At 43.1% G+C, this 21,305-nt stretch overlaps 1 protein-coding gene across 1 annotated transcript; it reads right to left on the reverse strand.

Annotated features, from left to right (window-relative positions):
• Positions 1-229: 229 nt before the first annotated feature.
• On the reverse strand, positions 230-7,770 carry trib1 (tribbles pseudokinase 1). Its single transcript, XM_068333311.1, has 3 exons — positions 6,872-7,770; positions 5,763-6,055; positions 230-2,679 (listed from the first exon to the last, which is right to left on the reverse strand). The coding sequence occupies exons 1-3, from the start codon at positions 7,172-7,174 to the stop codon at positions 2,184-2,186; spliced, it is 1,092 nt and encodes a 363-aa protein (XP_068189412.1). The 5' UTR covers positions 7,175-7,770; the 3' UTR covers positions 230-2,183.
• Between the last annotated feature and the right edge of the window lie 13,535 nt (positions 7,771-21,305).

The following is a 21,305-nucleotide window of genomic DNA, read 5'->3' on the forward strand; positions in this document are numbered from 1 at the left end:
GGAGAGTAAATGGTTGGAGGCAGAGATTGGACACACAGGGAGACATTTCTTTTTTCCTTTCAAGGATGAAATTGAAAGCGCCGAGGAAAATGAGAAAACATTGTTTTCCTCTCATAACGATTAAAAGCTGCGTGCGTGAAAACCTCTGAGGCGAGCTTGTGTGTGTGTGTGTGTGTGTGTGTGAGTCAGATGAGCAGTCGAAATGAATAATAATAGAAAAACAGTCATGTGAATATAAAAAAATGTGATCTTTATTCAACATCTGCACACTTATTTCAAATCTACATATTTACATCTTTTGTACAATGAATATATTTCTTATGTGTAACCTCTCCGGGCTAATAAGAATAGCCTCTAGGTCGTGTCACAAATACATAATTCACAGTGCAATATGAAGTTTGTGCACCCGTGTCAGTTTTTACACTACATGTCACGTGAAGGCGTGACTCACTCTAAATGTATGAACCAGAAACAAAGCCATAAATCTCTTTTAAATTACTTTTCTCATAAGGAATTAATTCAGATTGTCACGAGTCCGGTCCCCATCTGCTATATCGAGCAGATGAGATTTAAAAAAAAAAAAAAAATCATTAAAGAACTGCAAAAGTCGATTTAAAAAAAAAAATTTTTCTTGGTGGATCACAGGACAGAGCTTCTCGGATGAGCCAGATTTAGTACCGTTGTTAAAATAGCCGTGGTAGAATGAAATTACTGGCTGTAAGGTCAAAGGTCACCGAAGCGCTGCTGCAATCTTCTATATGGTGTGACTACCTGTGATTACTAGTCTCCATGGAGCCACAGCGTCCTACTTAGAAAAACGAAAAAGAAACGGGGAAAAATAGTCCCATTAAAGAGGTGAAACAGAACGGATTCTTCCAGCTAAGGTCAGAACCGTTCTCCACAGTCGCGCTAAAGTGTTGAGTCACCATCAGACAAAACCAGCATCAAAAAACCGCCTGGCCGCCAACAGATTCAGAGCCGTTGAGTTTATGAAACACAGTGATACGGGCGCAACACAGCACAGCTCATCTTCATCACGGCGACGTCGTCTGAAGTAACGTTCCAACGTGAAATAACAAAACCGCCTTCGACCGCTCCGCCGAGAACGGCTTCATTTATCTGGGATGCCTTGTTTCATGATTTGGAATCCTTCCTTAATGCAAACATTGTCGGAGAGATCATTTATCTCGCACCACTTCTGGAATTGTTTACTTAAAAAAAAAAAAAAAAAAAAAAAAATCTTTCCGCTGGAATCTGACTAAAGCCTGGAATCCGGTCTTGGAAAACCGGCGGTTCATCCAGGATTTAAAGCGTTAGTGTTAAGTTTAATTGCACTGAGAGTTTCAGAAGAGCCACTTGAATCTGAGCTTGAATCTGATCTTCCATGAACCCTCACATCAGTAAAAACCTCGCTTTTCTCAACCCCTTTTTTGTGCAGATTGTAATTCCTCTCCATTCGCTGAGCCTTTGCCAGACGGTCAGCGGAAACACCTTTTCGTATAGCATCACCCTCTGAGGGGGGGGGGGGTGACACATCGGTCCTCTGCTAACCATCTTTCTCACTCCGTGAAGCTGCCTGCTGCCGCGAGACGTCGAGCTTGTTTTTTTTTGTGTTTTTTTTACGAAGCCTTCCCCCAGCCTGTGAGTCAGCGGTGAAGCCTCCAGCCCCGGTCAGGGTGAGAGGAACAACATTCCTCTCTCCTCGCCTCCTCGCTCAGGAATCATCTGATGCCTTCTTGAAAACTCCATGAGTCTAGACTGAAAGCAGGCATCGGCGTCTACCCTCCGTCACGGGTTCATGCTGTGTGATTTTACTGATAGAAGCCTGCAGACGTCGTTTCGTTTGCGTAATCTGGCAAATTCTGACTCCTTGTTGTTGTTTTTTTTTTCTTTTTTAGCACCGATTAAGTAAAAAACAAACCAAAAACACATTTAGAAACACAATGAAGGGCCATTGTGAACAATGCCCTTAGCTAGTAGCACATATACAACAAAAATACAGTACAGTTTTCGTAGAAAGCTTGAGGGTTTTTGTACGTCTAACAGTTCACAAAGGTGTTTCTAAAAAAGTGCCAATGTAAAAAAAAAAAATCAAACAGAGTCCCTCATAGTATTTTTTTTTTTTTTTTTAGTTTTTGTGTGTGATTTGGTCCCTCAGCCACACTCAAGCTGAATTGAGTCCGTCAACAGAACAGATCATCCTCTTCCTCAACGTCAAAGGATGGCACCATCTGCTCCGCCGAGCTCACTTCCTGTTCCCCCGGCGCCGCTTCCTGTGACGACGACGATGACGACGACGGCGGCGGCGGCTGGTGGAACCACGGGTGAGCGAACAGCTCCGTGGAGGTGAGTCTCTCCCAGGGTTCCTTCCTGAGCAGGCTCTGGAGCAGACACTTGGCCTTCGGAGACAGGCCCTCCGGTAAGCAGCACTGACCCCTGCGGATCTTGGAGAACAGCGTGGCCGGGTCGGGGTCGTGGAAGGGGTAGCGACCCACCAGCATGGTGTAAAGCATCACGCCCAAGCTCCACATGTCGGCCATTTTTCCGGAGTAAGGCGCCGAGCTGCTGAGGATCTCCGGGCTGACGTAAGCCGGGCAGCCGTGGGTGTCGGACATGGAATCGTTGGTGGGGTCCTCCAGGACGCGGCAGTCCTCCAGGCTTTCTAGTCTGACGTGCGTCCTGCCGGGAGAGAAAAAAAAACAATCGGGTCATTTTAAAAACTGAAAAAAAAAACCCCAAAACAAAACAAAAATGCTTCCTTTGGCACGGAGGAGGTTTCTGGTAGCTGCACAATCTGGTGCAGAAATCAGCTTCAGACGTAGCGGTGAAACCTGGGAACTCAGTGTTCATCTGCACAAGTGGAATACCTTCAGGAGAAGGTCATGTTGTTGTTGGAAATCACCGCCGCGTGCGTTGCCATGTGCAACGATATTTAAATCACACAGCACTCGATCTGGTACACATGTGTGTGTGTGTGTTTGTGTGTGTGTGTGTGTGTGTGTGTGTGTTGCTTTGTCAAATATTTCAGCGATATCTTAAACGTAAGTCACCGGCTGCATCACGGAAAAAAACAGGCAACCTTTATTTGAGCCTGATTGTGAGTAGACAAACAGACACACACATATAAACACACACACACACACACACACACACACACACACACACACGACAAAGTGAACTTACTCTGACCTCTAAACGCGCTGCGTTGAGTACCGTTTGAGAAGCGGAGCTAAAAGTACATTTACGATGGCTTCCCATCATTGGAAACTCAAACGGTCACATAAACACACGTATAAATATACAAGCCCAGCACCTCCTACACCCCCACCACCCCTACCCCCACCTTACATACTATATTTAGACATGCTAATGACAGGAGATACACTCAGTCCGGCACCACAGCAACTGAGATAGGGAGCGTGTCTTTGCAGGATTAGACATTTATAACTGAAATGCTCTAATAAAGAGGACTGAGCAGGTTAAACACACACACACACACACACACACACACACAAGCAGAACATGAAGTGTGTGTGTGCTGCTTCAGTTCAGATCCAAACAAATGACTCTTAAGTTTGACGGAGTGAGTGGTTAAAGAGAGAAAGACAGGGGGATGAAAAGGGAGACAATCACCAGGGCAGAGATGGAAAGCAACAGATATCTAAATGGCGAGATGACAGAGGAGAGAAGTGTAGAGGAGAGAAGTGTAGAGGAGAGAAGTGTAGAGGAGAGAAGTGTAGAGGAGAGAAGTGTAGAGGAGAGAAGTGTAGAGGAGAGAAGTGTAGAGGAGAGAAGGAGACAGAAAAGGAAGCCGAGGTAGAGGGGTGGAGAGAGTGACTCATCCTTCTGTCGAGAGTACATATCTTCTCTCCTCCTCCCTTCTCTCTCTCTTTCTCTCTTTCTCTTGAGCAAAGGCTATCTGCACCTGGGTCCCGCACTCACGGCGCCAGCCATCCCATAATTTCCCTCAAATGGCTGTTGCCACATCAGTGACGCACGGGAAGGCTGGCGCGGCAGCGAGGGCTACATGCTTCATAGCGCTAGTCACCTTCCCTAAACAGGCTTTCCCAAACACACTCTGTGTGTGTGTGTGTGTGTGTGTGTGTGTGTGTGTGTGTGTGTGTGTGAGACTGGAGTTTGCATTTGTCAAACTGTTGTGACTTTCTCTGTCTCCTGGCTGGACCGCCGCTTTGTTGGCCAGATCGTTGCATCACAGCGTGATTGTTGGGGTTTGAATGACGCCTGATTGTGAGTTTTGAGGAATGTAGGACAGAAATAATGAGGTCATGCTGAAGCTCAACATTTCAAGGGGGCTCATGTTGATTTTTTTTTTTTTTTTTTTCCAGTTTGTGAACAGAGGCATTAGTCTTCAAGTGTACAAAAAGAAAAAAAACGCCAACAGATTTTCTGGAAAACAAAAACAAAAAAATCAAAGTTCCATGACGTCACGCAGCCATCCAAGCACACGGCTTTGTTTTTACAGTCACGTAAGAGCGTTTGTAGCGTCGCTATGGAATGTTATTCCAAAAGAGAAGTCATTGTGAGGGAAAAAAAAGAAAAGAAAAAAGAACATGTCATCTGACAACTCCAAGGACAAATAAACAAATAAAGTCAGTCTACCAGCATTCCTGCTGAAACGGTGTCGGGCAGCTAACCAAAATACTGGATAACGACGAATGAGCTCGCCAGACCGGAGCTTCACTGGTCTGAATGTGTAATCAGCACACACACATACAAACATGCACGCATATAAGGATGCACAAAGAGAAAGAAAATGAGCTATGCAGCCCCCCCCACACACACACACACTCACACACACCCACCCCTCTTTCTCTGCACAATATAAACTGTGAGTCATTGCTCTGCAGCCGTATAGCTATCAGAGGGACACAAGCAACTTCGACTTCTCTCGCTGGCTGTCTGCTCTCATTCATCCAGTCTGACCCCCGCAAACCCAGAGGTCACGGCAGGAGAATGTTTCGGTTGAAACATCTCCATGAAAGAGTCTGTGGAAAAATGGACTGTGTGTGTGTGTGTGTGTGTGTGTCTGTGTCTGTGTGTGTGGCATCAGTGAGTGCTTACAGGAAAGAGAGTGACGCAAGGGCAAATAAGCGATAAAACAGTTTTGTAAGCCGACTGTCTTCTTGAACAGAATGCAGCACTCAGAAATGCAGATATAACAGTGTGTGTGTGTGGGGGGGGGGGGGTTGTTTCAGAGTAAACTGCTCTTCCATGAAGGAAAGTATATTTGAATGAATTCTTATTGGGAGCATCACTTATTCTGCAGTTATGATGTAATTTATTAATAATGACAGATAAATACGCTGTGAGATGTAGACTGCAGAAGGGGGATGATTGTCTCATTCACCAGCCTCGTCTAGCGGCTCTGCCAAATCTGCCTCCCACCACATTCACACATGCACACACATGCAAAACAAATACACAACATGCACACAAAGCGGCGAATCAAGAGAGTGAGAAAGGGACAGACAGAGAGGGCGAAAATCTGGGAAGTGTTGCAGTCTGCCTCCACAAGTACAGAACCTTCTACTCTGTCTTTGCCCACATCAATATCTGCGCACATGGCCCATGTGTATCAGCTGCTGCCATGTTTGCTCTGCGCCTTCCTTGGCGCTCCCCCACCAACATTTACGCACACTGAAATGTCAGACCGTCCAAAAAAAAAAAAAAGTTAACTGTCGCAGTTGGATGAAACTTAAAAAGCATCCTCAAAAGTGTAGCTTAAAGATGCAAATTCTCACCTTTTCTCATCAGCAAAGACGAACTTGCGCAGTTTGAGGTCGCCCAGCACGATGCCGGCCTGGTGGCAGTGCGCCACGGCTTGCGCCACCTGACGGAAGAGCCTGCAGGCGTGCGCCTCATCCAGCCTGCGGCAGCTCTTCACGTAGGTGTGCATGTCTCCAAAGTCCTTGTCCAGGAACACGTAGGCCTTGCGTTCCCCGAGGATGATGTCTCGGATGCCAGCCACATTCTTGTGGGACTGGAGGATTCCGTAAGCTCTGATCTTATCCTGGTACACCCCCATGTCAAAGACCTAGAAGGAGAAAAAGAAAGAAGAAGAGGTGGGGTGAGGATGGGGAAATTTGGAATACTTGAAAAGGAGAGGATGGGACAGGGTGTTCTTAATGATCATCTGAGGAAACAACCATTCAATGCGCTGATTGAGCGTGACAAATGAATAAACCGGAGCGTGAAGCCATTAAGTTTATTAATCAACAAAGACAAAAAAAAAACAAAAAAAAAACGCCCGCAGGTTTGATAAAGCAGAAATAAACATAAAGGATGTGAAACCCTGTCGTTATCGGAGTGGATTCTTATCACGACAGCGTCTCTTTGTCTCACATGTGTGCGTTTTGTGTGTGTGTGTGTGTGTGTGTGTGTGTGTGTGTGTGTGTGTGTGTGTGTGTGTGTGTGTGTGTGTGTGCTGTGTGTGTGTGTGTGTGTGTGTCACGGCGTGGCGTATTGCAATGACGTGTATGTAAATGACCCGAGTTGACAGACAGCGTGAAGCCGTGTAGTTCCACAGATAAGTGGACATGAATCGGTGGGCCTTTTTTTCCACGACGCGATGAGTCTTCCCTGTGTCTTCTTAACCCCAGATTTAAAAATAAATAAATAAATAAATAAATAAATAAATAATCGATTGTTCGGGATTTTTTTTTTTTTTTTTAAGTCATGAAGCAACATCGCTGTTATTGCGCAAAAATTGTGACATATTTCGCGTGAGGATGACAACGGGTGATAAAGTCGGTGAAATACTGATGACATGTCAGACAGGCGATTGAGCAACGCGATGTCTTGAAACGGCATTCATTGAGAGATCTTGCACAATGACTGGATTTGCGCATACCTTGCACAGTAGCTCATCGCCGGTGTCGGTGTTCAACGCGCTGTGCATGCGCTCCCGGTCCGCCAGAGGTAGCAGCAGAAACGGTCCTATCCTGGATGGCCCCACGTGGGTCCCCTGGACCGGGCTCGGTACGGGACTGACCGGGGATCCCGGAGAGGTGCCGAGGAGTCCCTGCGTGTCTCCTCCTGCCTCGACGTTCAGCCTGGCGCATTTGGCCGGCGGCTGGTCGTCAGAGTCCAGCCGCTTGTGCGCGACTCTCCCGATGCGGACGCACGGTACCGGGCTGCTCCACTGCAAGTTCATCCTGACAGAACGATTATCCGTGACAGAAAAAATTTAAAAAAAATAAAATAAAAAATTGAGACTCCTGCTTTATTTTTTAATGATGTGTCCTTCAAAGAGGCTAAAACACAAAAGAGTCTTTTGGCTCCATTTCTCCGCGTTACACTCGTTTCTTTAAAAAAAAGAAAAAGAAAGAAACTTTCAGTATAGCGGCGCGTCTTTGAGAATACTCCAAATCCAGTCGGCTGCTCGTGGCTCTGAGGTCTGTGTGCGTTGTCGGTGAGAAAATATAGCTCCCTCAGAGTTCAGTCTGGGAGAGAGATAGTGGGAGAAATAGAGAGACTGAGAGAAGAGAGAGAGAGAGAGAGAGAGAGAGAGAGGGGAGGACAGAAAGACCGCCTCACACTGGGAGAGGAGAGCGAGTGAGCTCCGGTGATGTTGAGATCAGACCTCCAACACTCCGCCTCGACCAGTCCAACCTCCTGGTGACTCAAACATTGAGCAATCCTGTAACGGCACCGACTCCAGCTCAGCCCTGATGAAACTCCCTGCTGTAGGCCTATTACCTTTCACTGAGGACTACACGGGCATATGGTGTAAACATTAACACCGCTCTGACATTTTAGCGCACAGAAATCCACATCATGTGACAATGAAGGGGAAGAATAACACATTTTAGACAATAATTAACTTAAAAAAAAAAAAAAAAAGCTCTGGGGCTTTTATTTCCGTTTATTATCAGTATCAACAATCTCCTCCTGTCACAGACATGAAGGGTACATATATGTTATGCTTCCAGTACAAAACCAGACTAGCCAGTACAAAACTCCAGCGTATGGGCCGAAACTCCAGTTTGAACATCACAAAGATATTTTCCCATGCAGAGCCTGTTTGTTGTGTGGATATGACTCACCATCGTAAAGCCTCACTGGCGCTGCGCTATAAGCATTCACGTAAAATACACCAACACCACTTGGGCTTCCAGAGAACAGCCTTGAAACCCACATAGGGGGCACCCAAGGATCAAAAAAACAACGTCAATAATGTGATAAAATTATGAAATATTCCTGAAAGGAATCATCGGTGAACTGTGGACTATTACTTAAGAATGTCTACACAGAAATCGAAGGGTAAAGTACAGTAGTCACTTTGAAAAACATTCCTGTGATGACTACTGTTGCGCACTGTTGTAATTATAAACGTGCGCGCTGGTGTGTGTCCGTCGCCGTGCGCGCAAACACTCGGCCATGTGCGCGTTGCGCAAGAGTTCCTTTTTTTTCCATTGAACAAACGCGGTGACGGTGTTTTAGGATCATTGCGCGTTCGTTAAAACGGAGCACCAGCTGGCGTGTGTGTGTGTGTGTGTGTGTGTGCGTGTGCGTGTGTGTGTGTGCGTGCGTGCGCGCGCACTCCCAGACCCTCTTTCGCACAAGCCTTCGTGCCAAACAGAAGCATGTCGCCCCAAATAGTTTCTCTCGAATTTCTTTTGCAGCACAGTTCCCTCCACCAGAAGACGCACGCACAACCAAGTCGTTTAAGGTTTACGCTCCTGTTTAAGGGCTTTTCAGACTGTGAGCATATGAAAGCGGGAATATCTGAATCTCATTTGTAATTTCTCAAATCATGTTGCAGTTACTTTCCTTTTGTGGCACAGAGGTTTTAAGGTTGGAGTGTTGCAGCAGTGGTCAAGGAGAACTGGAGTCATTTGGATGTCTGAAAACCTGGTCGATGAAGAGCGTTGGGAGTTGTTCTATCACTGTAATGAACTGTAGTTTTGGCAGGCACACACAATTATGACGTTGAAATGATTAAGTGATGCAGTGTGTCCAGAAATAGCAACTGGAACTCTTACTAATCCGTCACAACTTTTAAGTGACGGTGCTCATAAACAAGTCAAGTTAATTCCGGTATCGGATTCGATGCCCATGCATCCCAAACTGCTGCTGCTCCACACAACCAGCAGGAAAAACACTTTGCTTTGAGGGAAGATCGTTCCTGGATCAAAGTGAAGTTTCATAAATAACTTACATAAAGTCCTGCTGCAGATCAAACCTGATCACAAGTCTTGTTTTTAAAAGGACCCAACTCAGCCCAGCGTGACTCAAAAAGGTCATGTGAACCTGTCTCTGCAGGCCGTCCAAACTGAGCTGCAGATTCCATAGGAATGATGGCCTGTTATTTTTAGGCCCCGCATTCTTTCTTTGTGCAGTGGTCGTTCTGATGAATAAGGTGACTCACCGACTGGTGTGTGTGTGTGTGTGTGTGTGTGTATGTGTGTGAGCAAGTGTGTTTGTCATGCCGTCAAGCAGGCACAGGAACAGGTTTCCTCTCTCGTCCTTTATAGGAACTTCTAAAAAACAGAATGAGTTGTCACTGTGGGAATCAGAGGTACAGAAGGCCTAGAGGTCTATCGCTCTCCGACAATAGTCTGGATGACGAATGCTCGTCTCGTTCATGTCACAAAGAAACCATGAATCTATACCGGAAAAACTGATTCTACTGACGTTGGTGGTGAGCGACTTGACATGCTTGTGTTTATGTGTGAAATGACAATTGGTTCCAGTGTAATTAAATCAGAATCATTACGCAAGGTCACACTATACAACACGCGTGGGCCGTATGTTATCTTTATGCAAGCTGCTTTGTTGCTGCAGTGGTATCCACTGGTCAGTCAATGTGTGTACCTTATGGTATGTGTGTGTGTGTGTGTGTGTATGTGTGTGTGCCTATACAATGCCTGTGTAGGAGTGTGGCTCTATCCCCATGCCCATGAGCGGGAGGAGAAAATGATGTGCAGGGCACGCTCTCCCTGGTTATAATTAGCTGAATCATTCACCAGCAGCAGCAGCAGCGACTGGAGGCTGAGAATTGATCCACACTGATAATAGTTCATTGTGATCTGGCTGGCAGCTACACATCGCTATTAATTACATGGGAGTATCTATGATTTTCTTGGGGAAAAACCCCCCAGAAATGGCAAGTTAATGTCCAGCATCCATTCGTGTTTCATTTCACCTGTTGTTCCTTCTTTGCCACCGGCGTCATTAGTCTGAGCAAAGAAACAAAGTTTCTGTAATGTTTCTGTAATGTATAAAATAATTTAAGACATGATATCAAGGTATCACTTAAATTACAAGGTCTGTTTGAGATGCTGCAAAAAAAACAAAGGGAAAAAAAAAGAAAAGAAACAAAAGAACCAGTAACAGAAGAGGGGCAATGTAGGAGCCAATAAGCTTTCAGGTGGGGCCAGTGTGGCCCCGCCCCCCGGGTCTGCCTGAGCTGCCCTGCATGTACTAGAACGAGATGAAACCTAGGCCTCCGTCAGCTCGGTACTACACCCACAAATCTATCAAGAGAGGATGGATAATGGATGTTCTATGATGGCGTGAGTTCATAAAGTAATAAAAAACTTGTAAATTTCCCCACAAATACATTGTCGGCGCTTCCAGTTGGAGAAACCTGGGAACTGTGCATTCGTTCCTGCTTTTGTTTGGGTGTACATTTGGCTGGATCATAGTAAGGCAGGGCCAGGACTGTTAGTCTGAGTCAGTCTGTAACATTAACATAAGAATGACGCACCAATGATTCAAGTCATTTCTTGTTTTTCCCATAATGCACCTTTTGCTTTTCGTATGTCATTTAATGCCCTTTGTATTCAGTGTTTTGGTGTCATTTTAGGGAAAGGCAAAAATGAAGGTCTTTGGTTCATTTTACCTTGAATCAATAAGGGAAGGTAACTAACGATGATTTTTAACTTATATATGTGAGGATAGCACGCAATGTTTGTGCCAGACCATTATTTTATATTTAAACTCGAAGCATGATCGTTCTTTTACCCAAACCTAACAAACCTGTCTTGTTGACTCAAACCAAACAGCGACCTCGGGGCACTCATGACATAACCACACCTCTTCTGCAGGTGCAAAACTCATAAAATACAGATTAAGTTAAGTTGTACATGAAAAATACACAAAAGATCCTTTCTACTGCCAATTCCATTGACTCTCCAGACACACTGGCAGCATAAAGGTAAAAGTCTGTCCTTGACGTTACTTTATAATCACATTTAGACTGTGTGATGCTCTTTGACTCTGAACTTTGACAAACATTTCATGCTGGCAGGTGAAGGTCACAGGTGGAATCATGTGTTTCTTGTTAGCCTTTTTCACACAGATATCCCAACAATCAAACCACGATGAAAACCTATCTCTGTACCAGCTGCCCGCTGTGTGATTTTAAATAGCATGCTGGTGTTGCACAAGCAACATGTGCAAAGCCTGAGTCAAGTGACATTTTATCTGCTCATTGAGCAGCAACAAAATAAAATAGCAGTCCTAATCATTTAAATGTCTGTCATATGGCGATTTATCTCATCCTCTGCTCTGAGGCTAAGGAGCTGCTTTACTTTACGCTGTCCCTTTCGTTTTTAGACTGAATTAGCTGCTAACTGCTACAAGCTCCTTTTACAATCTCCCAGTTCAGGTTTGCACTCATAACACATCAACAAAGAGTTGCAACCCTGTCCCTGCTCACCCCTTGTATATAAATTAATTCGATTCTTTTGCTCCCTCAGGCTCAGAAGAGGAGAAACAACAACCCCTCCATTACACTTTAGGGACTTTCATACAGAACGACAACAGTCCAGCTTTGAATCGGCTCCACGAAAGGTGCCTCTGTGTAAGCGATGAGGTTACGACATTGGCTGGTGGAGTGTTGAAGTGAATGCTGCTGAATAGGCACAAACAGTTCTCGGTTATGTTTTCAGGAGCACAGTGTTGATACACAACCCATCCGTATACCAGGAGTTGACCTTGCCCTGTTTTTCAGCTTCTTAGAGAGTTGGAGGTGGATTGTGAAGACGACGGCGGCATCGTCGACAGACTAAAGAGATAAAATCCAATCTAAAGAGACAACAACAAGATGACAGGCTAACACTATTATAGATTTGAGCAGCTGATATCTCAATCGAAAGAGAGGAAATAATGTCTGAGCCTGTGTGTGAGAGGAGTGAAAAATAGGTTTATAACAAAGGTAAGTAATTCCATAAGTGGTGTGCAGAGCCATCGTAAATACAGCTGAACTTTGCCGTCATTTCTGTGCAGCTGAAAAGGTCACTTGAGGATAAAAGGTGTAAAGACACTGTATGCATCCATATATCATCTTCCTCTTTAGCCATTACACTGATTGGTGCTGGTTTCCCTCTTATTTTGTAAAGGAGAACTAGTGAATGTCAGATAACAGTCATTACTATTCTCTCTGGCAATTTTGAAATGAATGTAGAAGTGTGGGAGAGAGAGAAGCAGCAGATGAATATTCAGCCAAATATTAGCAATAAAAATGTCTGAATTTACTCCGTCAGATTGTAAAGTCGACCTTTGGAATGAAGCAAAGGTCTTACCAAACGATGATACTCCCTAGTCTACTGTACATCTTGATATACCTTCAAAGATGTTGTGAACTCCGTGAACTGAAGCATTCTAGTCTCATCTGAAATTACTCATCAGGCCACTATGACCAACTACGCTCAATATGCTCTATATACAACACTGGCTGACCTCAGGGACAATCAATCAAACCAGGAGCTGGGATTCAGGATTGTTTCATGGGATTGACTCCAGACTGTAGTCTGGCCAAAAGCTGTCCGTCTTCTTTTGCTAGTTATCCCAATCTGTCCATCACGATTTCTTTGATCTGTTATCTCGAATCAGACCGTTAAATTAGAGGGACTGGATTCTTGGAAACGCAAATCCTTTGCGCAATATGAAGACATATTTAAGTCATGATTTAAGTTTTCAACAACAATGTGCTTGAATTTTACAGCAGGAGGACAGTGATTGCTCATAAATGTGAGCGTCTGTACATTCCATGGATTTAAATCATTTTGCCCCCATATCAGGGGAGTTGTCATCTTAGCTCGTCACAAAGACTTCCCTGAAGGTCTTCTGAGAAGCTGTAAAACTTTAGCTGACAGTTAAATTCCACATCTACGGTCCACACCGAGTTCATGTAAAGTGGCTGTTCTGAGGGTCTGACGTTGTTTCGTCGAAGCTGTCAGAAGGCGAAACAAAATTTATAGTGAATCTCAGCAGAATGCTGGGACACTTGTTTCATTGCTGTATGAATAATACATTTCTCAATACTGGTTTCTCTTCTGCTGTCCTGTCATAAACAGAAATACCGACGTTGTCCCACGTGACCTTTTTGAAAAACAATACATTCGTTGTTACATTAGCTTGTAGGTCAGTGACCTTGTTCTGTCCATCCATACATCCATTTTCTTGAAGACAAGATGGAGCCAGCAAAGGTCATTTTTGGCTACTAGCGTTAGCGATCTGCAGACAATCATCCACCAAAAATATGTATTTCACTATTTGTATTTGATACAGATTTGCAGTGATTTGGGGAATTATAATATCTTTTTCTGTCTCATTGAGAATAAGCGTCTTTGCACACACCTGCTTGTGACAAAGTGCTACCAGGTGTTGGGTCTGTGTTGGCTGAGGAAGAGGTGGAGGAAGGTGAGGAAGAATGCTACGATTCGTCACGAGCAATTCATTCGCTGATCTGTACAGCAATATATGTGAATTTAGTAAATCTTGTATTTTTCGAGTCACACTTTGTGAGCAGGCTGTGACACACCCGACAAACCATTTTTAAGGTGGAAACAATGGAAGCCGCGTGCTGCCACCGTGGATGACTGAAAGTTAACTTGAGCAACAGTGAAACTCATTTAAGAACCGAGATGCGGAATTGATACCTTTTTAAAAAAAAACAACAACAAAAAACCCAAAAAACATTTCATTGGAATCTGACTTCTGGAATCAGTTCCGAACCCTAATCCAGACATGAATACACACCATATGTAAAAACCCTGAATGCTAATACCAATCTGTAAAGGTTAAACATGACTCAGATGCTTCCTTCTTGTCAGAAGAGTGCCCCATTGTCCCGCAGCAGAATAAGGAAATGCAATTTCCATATTAAACCCAAAGCTGAAAATAACTAAAGAAAACAATTGTGACATTTCCCTGGAAATGCCATTCATGTATCCAAAATCGTGCTCAAAGTTGCAACAGCAGAATTTCATGTTAAGCGATCCGCTCGCTTCCCTTCACTTCCTGAGAACATCGTTTCATAACTGTGTCTTTACTCGTCACACATCAACACATGATTTCAGTGAAAAAGTTGACCTTACACTTAAAGCTCCAGACCATGATGACTCAAGGGGTTTCCTGCTGCTAATGGGAAGTGGATGACAAAAGTGCTTGTGTGTGTGTGTGTGTGTGTGGTGTGGGCACAGCACACTCTCCTATACTGTCACCAGTGCAACAGCGAGGTTACACAAGCTGCCTCCGCTCAGCCAGGCCAAAACCCATGATGTCATCCTCATTGGCATGAGCAAACACAGGCTACGAAAAGGAAAGGAGAAATGATCGTCATTTACTGCTGAGCTGAGGAAAAAAAAGGGGAGATTTTATTATGGTTGGTGACCGTTCACTTTTTTCTAGGTAGTGGGAAAGTACAAAAGGAGGAAGCTTTTTGATACAAGTGTGACTGATGAGTCTAGCCGCCTGGAATTTCTACCTGATGACGTTGTGGGTGAAGCGGAGAGGCGTGTAACCATTCCTTACTGAAAAAGTCCCATAAAAAAAGAAAAAAGTAGAACTCTGTTCCTCACTTAAAAGTGAAAAAGTATACACTCCATAAGTACTCATAAAGTACTCATGTCATTTTGACGCACTATTAATGAGGCATTTTAAATGTTATTTAAGCTTCTATTGAAAAGAATTCATCATGAATGACCTTTGATCCCAACTTCTCTTGCATATGCTTCATATACTTCTTATCTCTTGTCATTCTCTTTTTTTTTTGTCTTTTATTTTTCTCAAATTTTAACCTCATGGTGTCAAAAAAAAAAACCAACCTCATTTTAGGGTCATCAGGTCACGTCATCAGGAAAACCATGTTGAAGTATTTCAATCCGCATCAAAGTGGTGAACACAATTTCCCTCGATGTCTCTTGCTCTGACTGATTTAATCTATTCTGTCGAAAATAATTCTTTACAGTGTTTTAGAGGATGGCAAATGAAAATGACGTGCAGCATTTATCTCTGTGTCTGTGCTGCTTCATGAAGATCAACTACAGCTGCTGTTCAAAAGGGGCTGTCTGCTTTCAACATACCTCAACTAAATTAAATTCTGATGTGAGCTTATTCTCAGTTCCTCTTCATTTTTAATAAAAGAGGATGCAAAGTATATCCTCCAGCCAAAGCATTGGAGATTTAATCATCATTAAGTGATTTATTTTAACAGATCTACAGTAAGAAAAAACCCAAGACTTGTTTGTTACCAATCTCTCATAACCACTAACCTCTTTCTAGTGAGTCAAGCAATAGAAAATTTATCAAAGCGTTGGAACGCGACAGGGAGAGAAGAGCTTAGCGCTTGGAAAAAGCAATTAATTGCAGGATAATACCCCATGTAACAGGATTTCATTGGGTGTTAGCGCTGCTCCGCTCCAAAAGGAGATTTATTCTCATAATCCCATGATGAAAGGGATGACCAATTATTTCCCATGCATTGGAAGCAGACTGCCTGAACCAGGGCTAGGCCAGCGGGAGAGAGGAAGCGAGGAAGCGGGAGGAAAAGACAAGAAAGTGTTTGTGTGTACACACACTTACCATTCAGCCAGCGAAAAAACAACCTGTCATTCTTCACAAATTACCTAACGCTGAGCTTTTAATGATATGATTGCACACAACTCACAGGAGAAAGATGAAAGCTGAGCGTTGCTCCATAAACTGCAGACTACTTGCTGTTGGAAATTAGGGCCCGCGTTTCTTGGCATTTCATCAGTTTTGAAGGATGTTGAAAATGTGGGTTAACATTCATGAAGTTTGTGTTTGAGTTTCAATTGCAGAATGTCATCATCAAGGAATACACAAACTGTTGTTGGATCAGGAACTTAAAATATTTGAGAGAAAATTCATGTGTAGATGCTTGTTGACGGCAACAACTCGCCAATTAGGAGGTGATCAGAATGCGGCTAATATATTTCACTGGTGAGAAGCTTGAAACTGTTGATCCAGACCTTGTCCAAATATTTGAAGACGTTTAAAAGGAGATCTTTTCCTGTGGTCTGTTTGAACAGTGCATCATTAAACCACACATGTGTCCTTAGATGTGCAAGGAATTCATTCAATTAGTATATTTTATTTTTAAAGTTTTTTTCAGTGGTGTTCACGAAAAAAAATATTGATTTAGTTCGGTATTTATGACACTACTACTTATAAAATACTGTAAGAAGACTGTTGGCATTTTACAAAGCAATGAAAACATTTGAAACCCATTTGAAAACAACCCTGACAATAGTTTAAGCCAACAAACATCATTTCACATCAATGAGTGTGGTTTTTTTTTAGTTTGACCATTCAGGATACATATACAGTTTTGTTCTAAATTGTCATATAACTTCAAATACAATCAGATCTTTAGGAGAAAATAATCATCAGGCCCACTAGATACCATCAGCTCATGCCCACTCTTAAAAGTGTGAGAAATTTCCGTCAGGTTTCTTCCATCAGCACAAGATATGATAATATCCTGATTTGTGCTTAATTTGATAGGGTGGACCATCTCTGGGAACATCCGCAAGTTGTTTCCTTTTACTTTTAAAACTGAAAATTAGTTTATTTCTTTTGATGGCTGTGCTTATCTTAAGTTCAGTTTAGGTATGGGGTGCCGCAGGGCTGTACTTTCGGACCACTTGTGTGCTACCATAGCTCAAATCATGGTACCCACTGAAAAAACCCCCCAAAATAGTAATTATATTCCAATCCAACTTGCACAGACTAGCTCAGTCATGTTTTTTTTCCACCTGCAAGAAATATCTAAAATTAGTCTGTTATTGATCGTCAAAGAGTGATTCGTTCTTTCATCGTTTCCCATCATGTTGATGATAATTCCGTGTTCACATGCTTTGGCCAAAACATAATTGCACAGCTCCAGGGTGCATTAATAGCAAAATGAGCCCTCTTATTTAGGCTTCTCTTCATCAGTCTGTTGTAGAATTGTTTTAAACGTGGAACAGTTCACCTCTGGAATTCAGAAAAGTTACCCGCAAAGTTTGTAGTTAAACGGAATAATCAGTCAGGCAGTCTTGAATCTTTACAACAATGATAAATTCCTGGATAAGAAATAAAATGAAATGTTCTCATCGGGTGATGGGGGTCAAAGCAGGATAATATATGCAGCAAATTGAATCCAATCAAGCAAGCCTAGAGACAAAAAAGGGTTGTGCTGACTCGGTGTGACAGGAGCAATATGGGTGCGTGACAGTCGAATGAACAGCATGTCCTGCAGTATGTGTTCAGGGACAGCCAGCTGCTGTTACTTCACGTACCTCCTCGTTCAGGGCTAGTGATACTGTTGATGTGTTCTCTCTGCAGGGAGAGTGTGTGTTGATGTGATAGAGCTCGTGCTGACTGACGGTTTGTGTGTGGATAGGGTGCGGGCGGAGGTAATTAAGGTGTCAGGAAACATGCATTATTAATCGTAATGCGACGTAATAATGGAGAGGCATGATGTGTCATGCCTGACTGCTTCTACAACCCAGGGGTGTTTGCATGTGTTTGTGTTTCTGGTGTGTGTGTTTTTTTTGTTTTTTTTGTACAAGTTTGTTGTTTTTGCAAAAATAAAAATACTGTGAATGGAAATAATATGTGGAAAGGATGCATGTGTGAATATCTGCTTTAGAGCAACAGGATCATGTTACAATAGACCCTCTATAGTTGTGACAAGGAGATCACACACAGATTATTTGTGGATAAACGGGATGAGAAGGAGCCATGCTTGTTTGTGCTGCAGTGTTGAAACAGGATTCAGGTGTTGGGGAAGTTACCAAGCCGTGACTCAGTGTTTGGTTTTGATTTTCTTACAGCGTTAAGTGTTATGTCATTTTCCCCTCAGGGTAGATTTGAAAAGGGTGGATCTCGTCCTTTTAAATCCCCGCTTGAGCGATGGTATAATAAGTGAACAAGAGGCTTCTGAGGGATAAGAGAAAGTTGTTGTCACGTCAACAGAGAAAAACCAAAAATCCATGGGGATAAAAACATGCAAGAATTTGTTCTTTAGCTGCATTCCAAACAAAAAGCAAAGCTGCGTTTTGGGAGCGCTGTGCCTACTGGAGTAGCTTCACAATGGATGTAGTTTTCGTTTGCACGTAATAATGTTTCGTTTTATTCCTACAATTCCTTTACAAACATCAAAAAATTATTTAATAGTGCCTTTTTTTTTTCTGAAGTCAGCATAGTCGCCAAACATTGCAGAAAAAACACCCTCCATAATCTTCCTTGTCACTGCAACTAATTAGATTTTTCTGTTTTATAATGACTGCATGCAAAGAACAATTACCATCTTATTTTTCATAAACACCATTGAAATATGCTTTTATAAAAAATATTCTGAATACCAGTGATGAACAACTGAATTCTTACTGGTGCACTTAGCTAATAGCCTTATATTTTGTCACTCCCTAACAATGAACGGTATTCAGGGGTCTTGGTGCTTCATAAATTCAAGGCCATCCATGTGAAATCTTGAAGTGTTTTTCCACCCTCAGGCATGTTCCACTTTCTCCTCTCTGTGCTGTTGTGAGCTCCTTTGACACGTTGGTTTTCTTTACTGCACCTGGCTGCGCATCTGAGAGAGTGGATCAAACCTGCACGGCTCGCCCGGAACAGATGGGTGAAGTATTCAGAGTGTGGAGAGAGGGAGGAGGTGGGAACAGCTCTCTTTGGGGAATTTTATGTCTCCCCCAGTAGCTGCTGAGGTTCTGAAAGCTATAAATCAATGGAACAATTTCTGTAAATCAGTAAAGACCATTAAGTCTTTGAGAATTTCAAACAGCTCCGTCTCCAAACGGTGATTGAAAGCTGTGAATCCTTGAACAAGTGGAACAAAAAAACTGAAATGAATTCTACCATTTTCATGCCAAACAGGTTCGTATGCATTTTTTTTTTAAAAAGGGAAGTAAAGCCATTAAAACAGAAGACTGACTCTTAACGCAAGCAGAAAATGAATTTACACTTTATATTTTCTGTTGTGTTAAGTTTGATATCAGAAGTGTTCCAGAAAGCAGGGAATTGTGGGAAGCAGAAGATAAGTATACATCATCAGACTACAACCAGAAGAGTGGAAAACTTCTTTCAGTCCGTTTGTTCTGAATTCCATGCGCTGTTTTCACATCAGTTATCACAAAGTTTAATTTCTTAAAAACCCAAGTTCTACACATACAAATCGAGACCACTGGTATGAAAGGAAGTGAACGCCAGATATGAAGACAGGATACGACACGATGGAGGAATGAACACAAAATGTTCGGTGGGGGGGGCGGGGTTAAAACAGGCCAACATCCACACCTTGACCCGGAGTTGTCTTGAAATCGAATCCCCTCTTCCCCGTTTTAATTACTAAAACCTTAGAGAATTTAATGAAATTTGACTTTTAAAGGAATTGTGCTGTAAGGAGAACAGACAAGGCGACCCCTTTTTTTGGCGAAGGAAGTTACCAACACACGACGTGAATCATTAGAGAAAATGATCGGATTGTTAACAACGCCGGACTTTCTGTTTATTTGAAAGCTGTCGAAATCACGATGTGCTCAATAACGTGGTTTATACTGAGCTGGATCCAGATCCGGAAGATGAGTTCAGTCTGAAAGATCCTCGCTGAGGAGAGGAGGGACGGAGCCGAGCCAAATCCCCTGGGTGAGGAAGGGGGAAGACGGCTCACACGATATTTAACCTCTGAGGTTAGCCGTGTACGCATGAATGAAGCTTTCCACCAATAGGATTCTCCCTGCATATGTGTGTATGTGTGTGTGTGTACATTTAGAGGTGCAGTATAACAAGGACATCCACCTACACACACAGTACTGTACACACGCAATGGGGAGGTCCATTGTGTGCGATAGCGTGTGTTGTTGTTTTTTTTAATATTTGTTGGGATACTTTGTGGCTTGTGTGCATGCGAAATCCACTGTAGCTGACTTCCCCATGGGAGAGTAGAGACAGTGAAACAATACACTTCTCTATCACACACACACACACACACACACACACACACACACACACACACACACACACACACACACACTGAAGCTCCCCTAACACAAGCCAGATGTCTCCCGGAATAGCGTCGGAGGTGGAAAAGTTATCCTCTTCATTTTCAGGAGTAAATATTTTGTACCATCTGAAAGATAACTGGAAACAGTTGGATTGAGGAGAAGGGGAGGGAAAAAACAAAAAACAAAAAAAACAATACAACATTCTCAAGGTGATTTTCAAAGCGCTGACTTCATCAAGCCAGGAAAGGAAAAGTAACGCATCGTCACCTGTTCAGAGCTCATGACCCAGGAATGAGGCTGATGGTAAAAGGAGACCACCGTGATCTCTCATCTTACCTCCACAGGCTGTGTTCAACATGTTACTGGCAACCTGACATGTCCAGGCCTGTCATATCATAGATGGTGCGTAAAACAGTAAATTATTTTTCACATTCAAACAAAGAGGAGTTGCACTGCAGTGGATGTTTTAAACAATATTTATCTCATCATTCTATTAGATGATGAAATCTCGGGCTTGGATTAGTTCTGTCTGTATATTTACATCCACTGAGGCCAAGGAATGGGTTAAGGTGGTTGTTTGATTTATGGATTAAGAGACACCGATATCGCTGGAAGGTTGTCATATTTACGTGTTCAAGCCGGTTCACGCTGTGGCAGGTGGATGGGGTCGTGTCAGTTTTGACCTATGATGAATGGGATGTTGGCCAGGTGTCCCCCCCCCCATAATAACTACAGTATCAAAGGTCACATGAAGGGAGGTCTGTGAGTTCAACTATTTTGCACGAATCTGAGGTGTTTGAAAATGAATATTGTTAAACTTGAAGTGAGGAAATGTTGCACAGAGGTAAGAAAACAACATCTGGTTTAAGATACAAGCTCCGTTTGCTCCCGGTGAGGTTTGGTTGTGTGTCATGTTTGAAGGCTTTATGAGCTATGCTGAGGCATAAGCATCAGATATACAGTCTATCTATTGCAGCTGTCATTTAGTCGTATATCACTTTGACACCTTTCACAGCGCAATTTTGG

Source organism: Antennarius striatus, chromosome 14 (genome assembly GCF_040054535.1).
Source record: "Antennarius striatus isolate MH-2024 chromosome 14, ASM4005453v1, whole genome shotgun sequence".
NCBI classification, from domain to species: Eukaryota; Metazoa; Chordata; class Actinopteri; order Lophiiformes; family Antennariidae; genus Antennarius; species Antennarius striatus.